The following is an 18441-nucleotide window of genomic DNA, read 5'->3' as shown; positions in this document are numbered from 1 at the left end:
TGTGTTGCGGTCCTCTTATCCGGAGTTATAAGAAACAAAAATCCTTGGTGATACCTCCTCCAGAAATGGCCAACAACGAGGTCTTCTTCGAAGTGACCCTTTGGGAACTGACATCAATCAAGCCAGTTCAAAACTTTCGCTCCATAAAGACTGTACTCGATGGAAACGAGACACATCGAGTAGCTTGTGACTTTTTAACGTGTGGAAAGATGGACACATTCGCCAACAAATTCTTGGTTTGGAAACCAGCTCTGACGACGGGTACCACATGAATGGGCAAATCCACCGAAACGAGTGCTTCCAGAAGCGCCTGCTGCCCTTCCTGAAGTCTCACCGAGGCGAAACGTTGTTTTGCTCAAATTTGGCTTTCTTTCACTACGCGCGCGCTGCCGGTACTGTAGAAATAACCAGGGTTTCGACTTTTCGTTTCGATGAGACGGCGTTTTCAGGCCTATGGTGAATTTATTTTTGTTGTTTATGGTGAGGAGCATTTTTCATCTATCTGGAGCAGGAAGATGAAAGAAAATCGTACCTACTAGATGAAATTCCTTTTTTTGTTTCATTGTTTGTCGAGAATCATCGCAATACAATTATAAAAATTGTGTATCCGCGGTGGGATTAGAACAAAGAATATTAACAACTCAATAACACTCGTGAGGGAGCATCCCGTGCTTCTAAGATTGAGAGAGCATTACGATCCCTGGAAATAATTTTGTTTTAACCAAAAGAAGTCAACCCATCGAGCTCGCTGGAACCTCGTCCAATTTAAAAGTTTTGGGCCATTATGAACACCAAACTTCGTGAAACACCTAAGGTATTTGAGAATAAGCTGAACTTGAAGAAACAGTGGATAAAAGTAGCAAAAGAAGTCGGCATCACCATTGCACAAAACCTAGATAGTCTTTATTGTCAATATTGGTATCAAACGTTAGCATATGTGGAAACAAAGTGAATCTTGGCTTCGAATCATGAATCATGTATCAGAAAAGTATCAGAATGTCGGCTCCAGGGGCACGTTCACCTTAATTTTGGAGATTTGTGCCATCGTCTTGTTTATTATTTGTTTATATGTTTATTTGTTTATTTGGAGCAGGGAAAAGCCCATTTGAGTAGAACCATGGAATCTTTCTCAAATGGGCGCAAAACCTTCTCATCTTTTCATATCAACAGAAATACAATAATTCCAAATGATACATTGTTTGACTTAAATTACTTAATATTATATATTACTAGCAGACCCGACGAACTTTGTTTCGCCTAAAATTGATTTATTCTCTGATTAGTTCTCACGTTATGCTGAAATTTCTGATTCATTTGTATGGGAGCCCCCCTTTCCAAAAGGGGGAGGGGTCTCGAACCATCTCAAGAACCTTTCCCGGCCCCAAAAACCTCTGCATACAAATTTTCACGCTGATCGGTTCAGTAGTTTCGGAGTCTATAAGGTTCAGACAGACAGAAATTCATTTTTATGTATATAGAGAAGAGATATCCTAATGGCCTATGCTGATGTGTTATACTGTTGGAAGCTTAGAGAAGTGTAGAAAACCGTTTCCGAAGAACACCCCGTGAAAGGTGAAAATCAAATGCAGTGGAACAGCGATTGAAGATGCGACACATACTAGTGAATGGCTCATTTTGCGCATTGTTAGTGCGAGCACCTCTCAAGAGAATGAAAGGTGTTGACCAGGGATTGAACTTATCATTTCATTATCATTTAGTATTTAGTCAATAACTCATTCCAGAGGCGGAATTCCAAAAAGTGTTATATGGCGGACTTCTAGCGCTGATTCCCCTCTACAACTTTGTCTAAGGGTACATTGCTCTATGTCTAATATTCACCGCGGAAAACGCTAGTATCATTTTATATGCTAAACGATAATAACACTTATTATCATTTAGTATATTTAGTGTTCCTAGCGTTTCACGCTGTTAATATTAGGCATAGAGCAATGTACCCTTAGACAAAGTTGTAGAGGGGAATCAGCGCTAGAAGTCCGCCATATAACACTTTTTGGAACTCCGCCTCTGGAATGAGTTATTGGCTGAATACTAAATGATAATGAAATGATAAGTTCAATCCCTGGTGTTGACCGAAGTGGACGAAAGGGGATGTTAAAGTTCAATTGAGAGAGCAAGGCCGGGCAATCAATTCTAGATTGCAGGAGATCTGCAATGAAAAGCGCCTTGGAAACGTCACGACGCTCACTTAACAGATCTAAACCAATAAGTTGGCAGCGTGCTTCATAACTTGGTAAGTTATTTGGATCATTCCAAGGAAGACGGCGTAGAGCAAAACGAACGAATTTTCGCTGAATTGCTTCGATTCGTATTGTGCTGTTTTGGTAGAAAGGAGCCCATACTACTAGTGAATATTCTAGTAATGACCTCACTAACGCGCAGTAGAGCGATTTTAGACATTGAATGTTATCGAAGTGCTTCGCAATGCGGAAAATAAATCCAAGTGTTTTCGACGCTTTCGATGTGATAAAGACTATGTGGTCTTTGAAAGTCAGCTTAGAGTCTAATAAAACGCCTAGATCCTTAACAACTGATTCTCGTCTAATAGCTGTAGATCCGATTTTGTAACAAAAGTCAATAGTAGAGCGCTTGCGGGAAAATGAAATTACTGAGCATTTATTGCAATTGATCTCGTACCATTTGACGAAAATGTCGAGTTGACGTTGTAGAAACAGAGCATCCTGATCATCATTAATAGTCCAGTATAATTTGAAATCATCGGCAAAAGAAAGCTTGAAGGATTCGACCACAAGATTCACATCATTCAGATATACTAGAAATATCAGAGGTCCTAAGTGACTACCTTGTGGCACACCTGACGTAACACCAAAGTATTGCGAGGTTGAGTCTCCAATGATGATGGCCATTTCCCGACCAGTTAGATAGGATTCAAGCCATAACAGAAAGGATCCGGAAAAACCTAGCCGTTCAAACTTGGCAATTGTAATCCTGTGATTGATCTTATCGAAGGCAGCCGAAAAATCAGTGTAGATAGAGTCAACTTGATATCTTTTCTGATATCTTCACAGCCTTTTTCATCACACACCTGACAGGAAAGAAAGGAACGTGGATGAGAGAAAAAAGCTAAAGTTTGGCATAAAAGAGATGCAGGTTCGGCGAAATTGGAATTACAGTAATATCTCGATATAACGTAACTCAATTTTTATTTTCGTTACGTTATATCGAAGCAAATTTTTTCCCCAATTTTTTTAACTTTTTGTTTTATAACAGAATTAATTAAAAATCAATTTAATACACGTAGCAGGGTGTTCCAGCCTTTCTTATATTTTTTCATCCTTTATCACTTTTTTTTTTGTTTTCTAATTTTCTGTGTTTCATTGGTTATCACACATTTTTTTTTATTTTTAATATTTTTTCTCTTCCAGTTTTTAATATTTTCTTTTTATCTTAGAACAGCGGTTCTCAACCTGGGGTACCGGACCAATGGGGTACCTCGGTTAAAAATGCGTAAAGGCGAATGCATTACAACTCCAATAAAAACTCATTGGTATAGGTTTGATAATTGTGTAATTTTTTATGACAAAACTTTCTATTGTACATAATATGCATGGTGATCAGTAAATGAAAAACTGCTAAATCCTATAGTATAGGGCTGTGGAGCAAAAGATCAAAAGGACAAAACGTCGAGTGACTAAAAACTTGAATCTAAAGTTTCGGAACAGTGTTGTGCTGAATCATTTTCAGACGATATTTATTGCAATTTTCATTTGAGAAATTTTCAAATGAGAACAGTAGTCGATTTTTCGACAACGATTAATTCTCAAATTTTGGATTAAAAAAAAACAAACAAAGAATAATATACCTAAATAATGCCTGTTAAATGCAAACAGTTGCGTTAAATCTTCTATTAAGCGAGTTAGCAACGAAGCTACCCCAGCGGTGGTAGAAAAAGCTGACGACCTCATCGCAACGAGTTGGCGACGGGCCGCCAGAACGAGGGCATTACAGAATGCTGACGACGGCATCAGAACGGATGGTAACATCGAGCAACCTGGCAGTTTCGGCGTGCGACGACGATGACGACGGAAAGTGCAAGTGTAAGCATTTGAGGTGTAATAAGTTTCAATATTGAATAAAGCAATCAGTTCGATTTAGACTCGCGAATGATGAAGTAACCTTTTTTAAAAAGAGAAATCCGTTCGTATAAACTTAACTGGAGGCTCCGGCGAGATCCTCCTATTCGGGAATAGTATAAAGTGATAAGTGCAAAAATCTTAGTGGATTCCAGGACCGGTTTCCCTGGTTCAAAGAGCCAGGCACATATCACAAAGCGACCTGCAGGACACTGTGGACAAACTCCAAAAGGAAAACCCGATCGGCACGGCTGGACCAGAGTAGCGAAGGAGCAAAACGGAACAATCCAAAAGTGCCTGCCTGCAGATCCCCCGACTGAGGAAGGACAGCCATCATCAAGACCAACGACCCTAATGTTGGCCAAACACAGGACCAGGTCCTCTATGTAAGTAATTCTTTCGTTTATATTTTAACTAGTGATCCAAGGAGTAAGTGAACATATAATTAGACCCAAACCGTGACCCAAAAAGTTTTGAATAAGTGTTTGATTCTTTGCAACTTTGATATAAGTGTTTAGCCACATTAAAGATTAGTGTTTAGTAGGGAAAGTGTTAAATAAGATTAGTGAGTGAACTTGGAATCTGTGAAAAGTTTATATTTTGTTTTTGACATGGCTCAAGCTGGCGATAACAACGGTGCGAGAGCAGAGCAAGACGCTGCTCCAATTCAGCTAACCATGCAACAATTTATCGAATTGGGGAGATTGCCCGATGTTTTGCGTGATCTTCAACCTTTCGATGGCAAACCAACTGAGCTTATCAATTGGTTAGCAGACGTTCAAGGGTAATTGATATGTACCGGGCACATGGAGCTACAGATGCTCAAATTGAGTTAATTGGTCGTTCTGTAAGACGGAAAATCAGAGGAGAAGCTGCCGATATTCTAAATGCAAACAACATCATGCATAATTGGACCCAAATTAAGAACACCCTGCTTCTCTATTATAGAGATAAGAGAGATTTGAAAACATTGGATTTTGAACTCACTTCAATTAAAAAAGCGAGTAACGAGAGCTTAGGCACCTATTATTCTCGCGTCAATGAACTGTTGTCGTCAATAATAGCACAGATTCAAACGGAACCTAAATTTTTTTTGCATGCAAATTCTCATATCGATTATTTTAGAGAAAAAGCAATCGACTCTTTTATACGAGGTTTAGAAAAACCTCTGTGCCACCATATAAAAACTTTCAACCCGACAACTCTGAATCATGCATATCAATTCTGCTTAGATTACTTCAATATGGATACTCGATCTGCTCCTTATAGAAATGAGCATAATGCTCAAGCTCCAAAACCTAGAGAACTCGAACCACCAAGAATCCCTCCAAGGAGACCATCACCCCATCCAACTTCTTCTAGACACCAACAACCTTTCTATCCAATGCACCAGATGCGACCGTTTTCCCATCAACCACCATTTTCCAACAACCTCCATTTTTCCAACAACCTCCATTTGTCCGCCAACCTCAGCATCTCCAACAACCAAGATTCCAAAATAATCCCTTCCAGCAACCTAACAGACCTCTTCCCAAACCGGAACCCATGGAAGTAGATCCTAGTATCCGATCTAGGAATATTAATTATGGCAATAGGCCTCCCATGGGAATAAAAAGACCACATCCACCCTACGATCAACAACCAAATTTTAAACGAATGGCTCATCCTTTGGAATACAGTTATCCATATGATTTCTACTACCCTGATTACTACTACCCCAGCACAGATTTTGACAACTACTATTATCAAGACGAAATTCCAGAGGAGCAATCTCAGCCAGATGTTCATCATCACGATGAGCCGAAGGCTGAGGAAAATCAAATCAATCAAGAAGAAGAAGATCCTCAACCTTCAACTTCTTCTCAGACCAATTTTTTAGAATGGAAGCCGAGTTGGTAACTCCAACTCTTCCGTACATTTATCTGAAAACCAGTATCGGAAATTTTCCATTTCTCATAGATACAGGTGCTAATATAAATATAATTGAACCAAAACTAGCTTACAAGTATAAAAGTTCCAGACCCTATGATTTCAACGCTGATAAAATTTCTAGTGCTAGTGGTAAATTTCATGCAACTTCAGCCATTGACATTGTGTTTTTCTACCCCAAAATCAATCATTCTGCACAGTTTTTGCTTCACAAGTTTTTCAAAGGAATTATTGGAACAGGTATTTTACAAGCACTCAACGCAATAGTAGATCTTGAAAATAATGTTTTACATCTGAAAAAGGTATTGAAAATTTAAGTATCCCACTTTCACGATATAACCCCGCAAACCCAACATCCAATAATTTATTCAGAATATCTCACTTGTCAACTAACGAAAGAGATAAGCTTCAAAAGTTTTGAGCGCTCATTCAGCAGTTTTTCATCAACCGGATACAAAACTTACTTGCGGTACCACAGTAGAATGTTCTATCAACACTACTGATGATGTACCAATTCACCAAAAGGTGTATCCGTATCCTGCTGCTTACACCGAAGAAGTTCGGAAGCAGGTTAACAAACTTTTAGCTGACGGAATAATTAGACCTTCTCGCTCAGCTTGGACATCACCAGTATGGATAGTGCCAAAAAGGCAGATGCATCCGGTGAAAAGAAATTTAGGATGGTCATCGATTACAGGAAACTGAACGAAAAGACCATTTCCGACCGCTACCCTATGCCCGAAATTGGATATGTTATTGACCAATTGAAAGGCAATAAATATTTTTCCACTTTGGATTTAGCATCTGGCTTCCATCAAATACGGATGAAAGCCAGTGACATCGAAAAGACAGCGTTCTCGATCAATAATGGCAAGTATGAATTTACCAGAATGCCATTTGGGTTGAAGAACGCACCCGCAACTTTTCAAAGAGCAATCGATGATGTTCTTAGAGAACACATTGGAAAAATTTGTTACGTTTACATCGATGATGTAATCGTTTTTGGAAAGGACCTCGAGGAACATTTAAATAATTTAGACATAATATTCAGGACTTTGAATGAGGCTGGATTGAAAATTCAGTTGGATAAGTCGGAATTTTTACATCATGAGGTAGAATTTCTGGGATACATAATAAGCTCAGAGGAATCAAACCAAATGGAAAGAAAATCGAGGCAATTAATCAATTTCCAGAACCCAAAAATCTAAAGGAACCTGAGGGTTCTTAGGAATGATGGGATATTACCGAAGATTTGTCAAAGATTTTGCAAAAATCGCACAACCTCTGACAACCCTTTTAAGGGGGGAGAGAAGCCCCGCATCAAACAGAAAAATATCACTTAACGACAAGGAGAAACTATGTTTCCAAAAATGAAAAACTTGCTATCATCATCTGATATTCTCATTTACCCAGACTTTAACAAGCCGTTTATCCTTACTACGGACGCCTCCGATTATGCAATCGGTGCCGTCCTGTCGCAGGGGAATTAGGTAAAGACAAACCTATACATTTTGCATCCAGAACCCTATCAAAATCGGAAGAAGGATGTTCAGTACCGGAAAAAGAAATGCTGGCCATATATTGGGCACTTCAAACTTTCAGAAACTATCTCTACGGAGCAAAATTCAAAGTAATTACCGATCATCAACCCCTCACCTTTGCGTTATCACCTAAAAACACGAATGCTAAATTAAAAAATGGAAATCGTATCTTGAGGAACATGATTATGAGATCATGTATAAACCAGGTAAAACCAATGTAGTTGCCGACGCTCTAAGCAGAATGGTTTGTTCCATGACGGCAACTCAACACTCTGCTGAGAATAGCGATGATTTTACATTGAGTCTACCGAGGCTCCTATTAACGGCTTTAAACATCAAGTTATTCTGAGGGAGGGCCCGACCAACACAAAGGTATCAAATCCATTTGCTAACTACACTAGAATCGAAATTACATTACCTGATATTAACGATGATTCTATTTTACAGGTACTAAAAACACATTTTGATCTTTCGAAAGTAAATGGATTGTTAACAACCGAAACACTGATGGGCAAAATTCAGGAAATTTATAAGAAGCATTTTGGTTCTAAGAGGTTGTTAAAAATCCGTTTCAGCCAAAAGATCCTCCAAGATGTGCAAGAGGAAGATGAACAATGGAACATCATCCGACAGGAGCACTACAGAGCACACCGTGGTGCCGAGGAAAACAAACAACAAATTTTGAGGAAGTTTTATTTTCCAAAACTTGCTCAAAAATTGAAGGATTTCGTGATGAATTGCAAAATTTGTCACGAGAATAAATATAATCGTAACCCTATTGACTTCCCTCTTCAGGCCACACCTATTCCAAATGCCCTTTTCAAAATCGCTCATATAGACATCCTATTCCTTGAAAGTGACCACTTCCTTACCTATATCGACAAGTTTTCTAAATTTGCGCAAATTAAACACATTGAGTCAAGAGCAGCAGTCGATATAGTCCCTGCCGTAAAGGAACTCCTTTTAAATTACAATCCCCAGAATTAGTAGTCATGGATGGTGAAAAATCTTTCATGACCGGTAATTTGTTTATCGTTTGCAACAAGCATCATTTTGAACCGTATGTTAGCGCTACAGGACTGAGCGGAATGAATGTTGTTGTATAACGTTTCCACTCTACAATCTTAGAAATCTACAGAATTACAAAACATGAAAATCCCGGAAAACCTGTCAATGACCTACTCCTTTTGTCACTCAATAAGTATAACTCCTCCATCCATAGTGCAACAAAATACACCCTCTTGAAATAATTCTTCCGTCCCCTCGAACCCCAGAAATCATAGAAAATGTTTTTAAGAACTTAACAGAAAAGCAGAAAAGGATTTGAAATTCCATAACAAATCTAAGAAAGCTACGGAACTTGAATGTAACCAGGAAGTATACGAAAATGCAAGACAAAGAATAAAACACAAGCCACGGTTCAAGAAAACCAAAATTAAGCAAGTTAACAAAAGTACTGTAACTATGGATGATGGAAGAAAAGTTCATAAGAATGACATTAAGGTTAGGAAAATTTAATTTGTGTCTTTTCTTCTCTTCTTTTGCAGAATGTTAATATTTTTGTGTCTAATGACAGAAGCAAGAGTGGATGTTAGAAGAATAGATCATTTACCATATTCAGGATTAGCAAGAATTCAAATTACGTCCCATTACTATGTTCATCATTTCAATGTTACCTCTCTGAAAGCTCATGTCGACAGTCTTAGGAATCAATTTGATCAATTGAAAATCAACCAATTCACACCACTCACTTTACAAAAATTTGATGAAATTCATCAAACACTAAAAAACTTGGCCCCTTCTAGGAGACATAAGCGCTGGGATAGTCTAGGAACAGGTTGGAAGTTCATTGCAGGAAGTCCGGACGCAAACGACTTAAAAATAATAAACTCTTCCATTAACGAACTTGTTAGCAACAATAATCAACAGATTAGAATAAATAGGGCACTTAATTTGCAAATGAAGGAACTTGTTTACAAAACCAAGGATGCAATAGAACTTTCGAATGCTAAATCATTAGAGATTTATTCACTAAATATTTTTCTTAACTTAAAATATCTAGCGGAAAAATTAGAACAGATTGTTGATAGTATATCTTTAGCTAAAGCCGGGATTTTGAACGAAAAAATACTAAGTCAGGATGAAATTGAAATATTGTACCAAGATTTATCCAAGCAAAATATTACACTTCACAATGTCTTGGAAGCACTAAACCTTGCAGATACAACGATCGCCACCAACAGCAAGGAGCTGACTTTACTGATAAAAACCCCCATCTTGGATACGAGGATTTTCAACAAGATTCACGTCTTCCCCGTCACTGCTAGTCACCAGCAAATCCATTTGACTAGAAGAAACTATTTGCATCATGAAACTGGTAGCTACATCGTGAATTCGTTAGAGGCAACTATATACAAAGTCCACCAAATAGAAGCGGACAAATCCAAATGTGTACCAAACCTTCTCTCTGGACAGCAGGCATGCTGCAGATACACCATGAACCCACCTAGTGAGGAAGTAAAATTTATAACTGACGAAAACATCATGTTGAACTCAAACAAAACATATCCTTCGCATCAAATTGTGGAATCGGTAACCGTACGTTATCTGGAACATTTTTGATATCATTTCACGATTGCGAAGTAATCATCAACAACATCAGCTATTCTAATACCATACAGAATATAGCTGGAAGTCCAATACAGCTGCCATTGGACGGTCTTGCAATACAAAAGCAATTTACAATAGCAAACCTCAGTTTGGAACATCTACATGGTTTGCATCTAGAGATGAGAAAGGAAATGGAGTACATTCGATTGAACAACACCAGCATCCAGTGGCCTTCGTGGCCCATTTTTGGAGGAATCCTCTCCCTCCCCTGCATGATAATCGGTATCGCAATTCTTTTGAAAATTTTCTCCAACAGATCAGCTACCTTGAAGATACAAGCATCTAACGCCACAATCAAACAGGAACCGATAGTGGATATTCAACCCAGGATCAAACCTACGACATTGATGGATGTGATTCAGACGGAGCCTCATCTCTCAGGAAGGGACGAGTTAGCAACGAAGCTACCCCAGCGGTGGTAGAAAAGCTGACGACCTCATCGCAACGAGTTGGCGACGGGCCGCCAGAACGAGGGCATTACAGAATGCTGACGACGGCATCAGAACGGATGGTAACATCGAGCAACCTGGCAGTTTCGGCGTGCGACGACGATGACGACGGAAAGTGCAAGTGTAAGCATTTGAGGTGTAATAAGTTTCAATATTGAATAAAGCAATCAGTTCGATTTAGACTCGCGAATGATGAAGTAACCTTTTTTTAAAAAGAGAAATCCGTTCGTATAAACTTAACTAGCGTTATCAGTGGCGTAGCCAGAAAATTGGTCTGGGAGGGGAGGGGGGTGGGTTTACAAACATTTTTTTTTTCGAAAAAAAAAAATATTCTAAAAATTTTGTCTCTGGAGGGGGGTTATGTCCAAAAACACCCCGTGGCTACGCCACTGAGCGTTATGCTTTCGAGGTGGGAAGGAAAAAACAAAAAGTAAATGCTTCAAATAAAGATACAATTTTCAAACGATTCTTACTCGCTGGCGAGTTTTTATCAATGGATAATTTAAATGTAAGATCGCGTGTAAGTGTTGATCAACCCAGATTGCTTTTAAAATTTTAGTTTTCTCGTCCCTGGTTCGGATTCCTGCATTTGGGAGGCATGAAGGCTTTTTTTTCTCGGTAGCTCGGTGCTCCAACATCCAAGCCTCCTTCCAGCTACCGAGCAGCTCGTAAACATTCTTTCGAGATGCTTCAAAGCTTTCTTTCAAAAGGCTCAGAAGCCTCCTTTCAAGAGGATTGAAAGACTACTTTCAAGAGGCTCGGAAGCCTTCTTGCAAAGTTTAACAGAATAATAAAGCATTCAGACAACTTTTGGAGAGCCATACATTCCTTTAATTTTTAGGTCCGTTTTCCATATATCCATACATTGGGGGTACCTCAATTAATATAATAAGGTTGAGAACCGCTGTCTTAGAATATTATTTTTTACAATATTCTTTTAATACTAAGCCCTATTTAGCTTTAGCTTAGACTGACTGTACATGTCAATGATTGCTATTCCTTGATTGATCAGGACTGGTGTAAATTGCACTACAATCCAAGTGAATAGAGGATGAGATTTACCACTTGCTATCTCCGGATTTGCGATCCTACGCCTTTGCTCGCAAAGCTAACTGCAAATAGTAAAACAACATTCCCGCACTAAAGCCTCCACTGCACTGACAGTAAAGCTGCTAATATGACGTCCCCTAACCTCAATCCCAAGTTGTACAGGAGGTGAAGGTAGCGAAAAGATAGATCTTCTAAATAAGGGTGTCCTAGCAAGCTCAACCCTGCGTCCACCGATGAACGGTAGAGAAGAAGATGATTGGTCGGAAGAAGTGCGCACAGAGTGAAAATGGACGGGGTCACTCTGCGCGAGGGCGCAAAGGGCGCGACCATGCGGAGGGGGCGTGCACCCAAAGATTGACGAGGTCACGGACATTATGGACATAACCATGTCGTTTATGGGAGGCCGTAAGACCAATTATCTGTTGATAGGATTTTTGATAGATGGTTTGAACTATTTGGAGACGGTTACTGTGTAGGCCTTACCACCCAAATATCAGAAAGTTTCGTAAATTCTCGAATGTCACTATGAGGAATACCAAAAATCTTCACATATAACATTTGATATCTTCTTGGAACACGCTTGGAACACGCATTACGCTTCTACATGATTGTAGATCTGACGACCTGCATTCAAGAACGTTTTGGATGGTCTACGGTGTGTTGGAATGCAGCAAGGTTGGTATCACATATTCTCACAGGCATCGAAGGATATGTTGGGAAGAGTTTTGAGAGATGCCATGAATATTTCGAAGGAAGTTACTGTGTGGGCCTTATGACCAAAAGTTCAGAACGTTTCATGAATTCAAGAATATCACTGGGGGTCATGCCAAATACTTACATATAATCAAATGATATTCTTGAACTGAGAAAGATGGCTTTGGCTTGTTGCAAAACACGCATTACGCTTCTTCTTGATTATATATCTGATGACCTGAACTCAAGAACGTTTTGGATGACCTTGCATGCATTGAAATGCTTGATAATACGTCTTACATATCTTGAAAGGCATCTGAGGGTCTGTTGAGAAGAATTTTAATTGATGCCAAGGGCATTTTGGAGGCCGTTACTATTTTTTGTAATGCCAGAACTTGATTGCATTTGGTTACTGAAAAAAATTGACCATGATAGTGAAAAATAAGGGAAAAACACAGACGTTTTCAAAGCTCATGAACACGGGGAGGGGTCTAGTGGGGCGGTACCTAGGTAAAAAAAAGGTTATGAAAATCGGTCGGCGTATTACTGAGAACGAGTAATGTGAGCAAAGTGAGTGTCGTCCCGGTCTTTTAAGTGTTAAATTATAATGGTTAAAATCCATATGATAGTTAGAAAAATATTTTTATAGTCAATAAATTATGTTTATAACTAAAACTGGCAAAAATAGGGACAAAACAAAAGTTACGTTATATCGAGGTAAAAGTTACGTTATATCGAGGTATGACTGTATTCGAATTTCTTCGGAATTTTAATATTATCTTTTATCTCAAGATTATTCGGGTATGCGATTGCAACGATGGGCCTTACTTCACTTCAACATACTTCAAAAGTACTGTGCAAAAAAAGAATGTAAGGAATGATTCCGCTTTAGCAATTTCTTGAACAGTACAGAGCTGATCAAATTTCGATAATTCGATCAAATTTTCCCTGACCCCTTTCTTTATGACTAGGCTATAGGTGCATGACACCCGTTTTCCATACAAAAGATTTTAAAGTTAAAATATAGGTACATACATATCTTGACATCCAAGTTTTGTGATGAATCCAAAATAGATTTTTTTGAGCATTTTGCGACGTTTCTTTCCTGTTTGGGTGTGCCACTGTCTGCGACCAGTTATTAGATCTATGGGAAGATCCATGAATTACGTAACGCAAAAATTGGCAATTTTCAACCCCCCTCCCCTCTATGTCACACTTTTTGTATGAATCATTGAAAATTTTTGTATGGATTGTCACACTTCGGCCAATCCCCTCCCCCCTCTGAGCGTTACGTAATTTATGGATGCTCCCTATTATGGCGTTACCCTTATCCTTAGTGCACTTAGCATGTCGAATTACTCCATTACTATTGAGAAGCAATGCAGTATCGGTTTCGATACAGTTCTTGTTTTGTTTTCTCAAGAGCACTATGACTAGGTCGTGCTATTTAGTTCTGTCACATCCTTGTCTCGCTTCTAGAAGATCACCAGTACCAGATCCACCATTTCAAGCTAGAGATTTTGTTCAGTAATAAGAACTTCCGTGTGTTCCTCTCACTGCCATTGTTCACCAGTTCATAAAGAGTTAGTACGTATTTTAACTCCTAACTCAATATTCAGCAGTCAGTTCAGCCTAGGCCGGGCTCCGAGATTTTTTAACTAATTGCTTGGAAAGTTGCTTCCGCTGCATACAGTTTAGCCTCAAACAAGAGGAATTCGAGTCTTTCAACTGTGTGCAAGGTAACATTAATCATGAAAATTATTTAGCTCTTTTTTAGTGGAATGTTTTCACTGTCATAAGACGAGTTTAGCACAATTCCATTTAATTCCACCACTTCGTATTACTTTTACAAATACGTATTTCGACCTCAACTGTAAGATCGTCTTCAGTGTCTTGTACTTGAATCGACTTGGTGTTTGATATATTTTTAATATTCAAGAGAATTTTTTTCAAGTACCATGTGTTTTATTTCACAATTCATTAGATACATTAATAAAATAAAAGGTTACGCCTGCGAAACTCATGCAAAGTCAGTTCGTTTTCATCTCTCGGAAGAGCAGCAGGTTGTTGTTTTCGGCGCAAACCATGCGGTAGCTTATTGTATATAGCTTTGCCTTGAACTGTACATTGTTCTCGCTAGCGAGTCTGTGACTATCATCGTCATCGGTATGTGTGAAATAAAAAATATCAATAAATCGAATTTAGCTTCCCGAATGGGAGCGAAAAACCGAATATGGGTGAAATTGTTAGCTTTTTAAAATTATTGGATACGGATTCCGACCAAATTGAAGCGGTTTATAGGATCGCACAAGAAAAGTCCGTTTTTATTAAATATCAATCGGAAGAAGCAATGCTGCACGCATTAACCTTCAATTCGGAAGATTTAATTTTTCATTATGCGAATGTAAAAAATGCAGCGGTATCCATGTCACATGCGGAAGAATGCATTGAATATGTACGCGTGTACGATTTACCTCCAGCTGTTGCGGACTCTGAGTTAGTTGCGGTGCTTGGAAAATATGGGAAAGTGAAGAAAGTCGTTCGGGAAAAGTTTCCGGCTGAGCTATGTTTCGACGCTTATACAGGTGTACGCGGCGGACGTGAGGAAAGAAATCCCTACCTCGTTTCATTTTCTCAATAGGAATCTGGATGAATAGGAATAGGAATAGGATCAATAGGAATCTGGTCACTGGATGAATTCCTGCCCCAACGCCCCCAACAGGAAAACAAGGAAACAAAATGTGAAGAAAAGTCATGAGACCGGTAAGCAGCAGGAAAATGAAAAGGGAGACAGTACTAATGTTACGTTTCCTGGTTTAATAGCAGGGAAAATAAGGCTAAGAGGATAACGAAATCGAAATGGACGAGCTGACGGTGATGTACGAAGGAAATAGAAAGAAACTACCAAACGAGGAAAAGGAATTGAAGGAGATGCAAAAGGAAAATGAAGCGGATCAGCAGTGGACGCAGCATAAAAACAAAAAACCGCTATTTCGGGCAAAAACCCCTTCGTTTAAGCTTCCAAGGAAGAACTGTTATTAATTATATAAATTTTAAATAGTTGTGTAATGACTGATTCTGGCTCCGTAGAGTTGTTTTACGACATCTGAGCCTGCCAAATAAAGAAACTGAAAAAAATACCCATACAAAGTGGAATTTCAGACACTTTCGGAGGAAAGGTCAATAATATCCTCTTATAAATTTTTTAAAATAAAATTCTGAAAGGAGCTATTATTTCATTATCAAGTTTTTTGCGTAGATCAGCAAAGGGGATTTCAAACGATGTAAAAACGATACTTTTGAGACAAAAATAAAGCAAAGCTGCAAAGTTTACCAAAAACGCAAAAATGCCACGTTTACAACTTTGCTCAAAACTAGTTTATTGCTATAAAAATTTACTAAACGTAGGTATGAAACGAGGGCATTCTTCCGCGATAACCATGGAGTGTTGAAGTAAATTTCTTTTTTGATTCCCGTTTGCCCTTTAATGTTTATTTTTGTTTTTGCACAATGGTTTATCTCGTCCAGGTTTCTAATAGTCAATGCGAGCAATAGTTTTTTGTTACAATTTATTGATCCGTGGATCAAACAGAAAGGCTATTAAGTAACTTAAAAGGTTACCAGAGCACGCGAGCAAAAAAGTAATCAGCCAGAAAAATTCTTGCTCAACACATCAAAATGACCTAGCTATAAATATTTCTATTAGAGTAGACAGAAAATAAATCCAAATTGGAACGAAAAAATCTCTCACTTATCATCTTTTTATACATACACGATATGTAGCATACCGTCAGAGACGTTTTTCCCAAGCTGTAACGATAATGAACTGATTTTAACTCCATGGTACATTTATTTAAAAAAAAACTCCAATTGCGAGGGACATCGGTTCGATCGAGCATTTCAACTTGTTTTACACAACTGTGTGTAAAAAAGATGGTCATCAATAAAAAATAAGCGATAAACATGGGTTTGTTATCATAACATCTCGGTTGTGCTGCATATCCGATTCTGTTTTTTTCGCACATGTATACAAGTATGATAAACTTGCTTTCATGACATGTAATGATTCGAAGAAGTTTTTGCCTCTCAATCATTGCTCATCGTTATCTATTGAGAGCGATATGTGGAAACTCTGCGAGATTATATATTTTCCTTTTTATAGTTTCCTAAAAATAAATAATAGACAATCATAGTTGAATAATGCAGAGTATACATAATGAGGACAACTTTTTATTTCATTACTGTTCTGTAAGTCGCAAAAAAATACCATGATAAAACCTAAAAAGTAACTGTGAAGATAATGTTCAATCATGACTTCAGCCTCTTTGGAAAATCCCGCCAGAATTCCTTACCGCTTTCGTCCGCTAATTAGTGCCGCGCAATTTTCACACCACGCAAAGAATGCGAAACAGCGAACGATTGTCGAGTGTCCATCCGAGCTACGGGGAAGCTGCGAGGGAAGTGGCGGGACAGTGCAGCTCAGCTTATCCCAGTCTAATTCACAAACTGCGTTCGGCGGGCGGTGACTTCACCAAATTCTCCCATCCCATGTGGTGGCGATAGAATACTTAGAGGAGAGGCAAAAGTTGATAAGTTGAAGCGAAATGCCATGCTGAGTACATAAACCGCTCCGCTACCGACTGTGGCCCAAGAGGATTCATTTATGTGGTAACGAACTTTGCGGCACACTAGTTGACCTGCATAGTGCGGTTACTATGGTAGGTGGCTGGTACTTTGAAGTTCTGGTATTGAATCCCTCAATTAGAACATCAACGACTCGCAACACAGCGTTCAGTTGTTGACTAAGAGGTTTTCAAGCCATTTTGACATTTACTAGTTTCATAAAGTGATATAATCCTATGTCAAAAACGAACTTTTTCTGAATAGACTAATCCTTGTAGAATGTTATAATTGCCACTCCTAATTTATGGTGGTCTACACCGAAATCGCACTATAAAACGAACAACTGTACATACACTATCCGGCCCGTTGTCGTCCGGTCCCCGATGGGTTTGAGACGAGAGAATTTTCCCAAAAAAAGAACCAAATGTAAACAAACGATCCGTGCACGCGCTACAAGTCTGCGAAAATCCGATTACTACTTCGCTGCCATGTAAGTGCTGAAGCCAGTCAAAGCAGAAGTGGTTTATCTGAACGATGAAAAGCGGAGTGAAGTCCGCTGTCCTGTCCTGGCTTGACCGAGTGAGAATCATAGAGTATAGTGAAGGGACGAGCGGGCGAGAAGCGGATCCGGAAATTTTCAAGTTCAGGCGTTAAATTAAAATCGTGCTATAAACAGATGTTCCTGCTATGCTTGTCAGCAGCGAAGTCGTTTGATGCCGAGGACGGCCGTTGTCAACCATCATTTCATTTAGGAGTGGCGGTTGTCGTTTTTTTGGAGGAATTTTATGGGATCTCAATTAAAACGAAGAGAACCGCGACGAGCAGCGCCGGGTTTGAAGTTAATAGAATTGTCACATCTTGTTCGGTCTGGTGGCAATTAATGGAGAGGGACTATGAGTGACGACTAAGCAATGCAGCGACTGGGCTGGGGCTGGGAACTGGGTGCAACGGGTGCTGTTTTGACTGGTCATTGACTTTTTATGTGTTCGGAGGAATTAGCGACGTAGAATGGGGATTAAGGATGAAACGATGGGAGAAAGTGGCTCAACTGCCTGGTTCACACGGTGATGTGGCAATGTGTGGTCGACTCTTACACCATCGGCTATCTACTGTATTGCATAATAAACGTTTATTGGGGCAATCCCGAAGCAGATCACAGACTGCACAAACCGATCGTTTGTCTGCCCGGTGCCATGGTTGCCACTGATGAATACATCAGCCTGATGTGATGGACCAGAGCAACTTGTCATAACTAATGTCACTTTCATTAGAATTTATTGCAATGTTACTATCTGTGCGTTGTCACACAAGCGCTTGAACGATGTCGATTGGTTATTTATTGAGGCTTAATAGCGGAATGGTCTAATGACCTAG

General features: G+C 39.2%; 1 protein-coding gene across 1 annotated transcript; it reads left to right on the top strand.

Annotated features, from left to right (window-relative positions):
• Window positions 1-3988: 3988 nt before the first annotated feature.
• Window positions 3989-10674, top strand: LOC134222017 (uncharacterized). Its single transcript, XM_062701172.1, is given in 4 exon segments — window positions 3989-4076; window positions 4258-4498; window positions 9130-10136; window positions 10139-10674. Coding segments are annotated over 4 exon segments (1872 nt in total).
• Window positions 10675-18441: the final 7767 nt, after the last annotated feature.

Source organism: Armigeres subalbatus, chromosome 3 (assembly GCF_024139115.2).
Source record: "Armigeres subalbatus isolate Guangzhou_Male chromosome 3, GZ_Asu_2, whole genome shotgun sequence".
NCBI lineage: Eukaryota > Metazoa > Arthropoda > Insecta > Diptera > Culicidae > Armigeres > Armigeres subalbatus.
The sequence above is the reverse complement of the archived record's forward strand: the minus strand, read 5'-3'. Positions and strand labels throughout refer to the sequence as shown.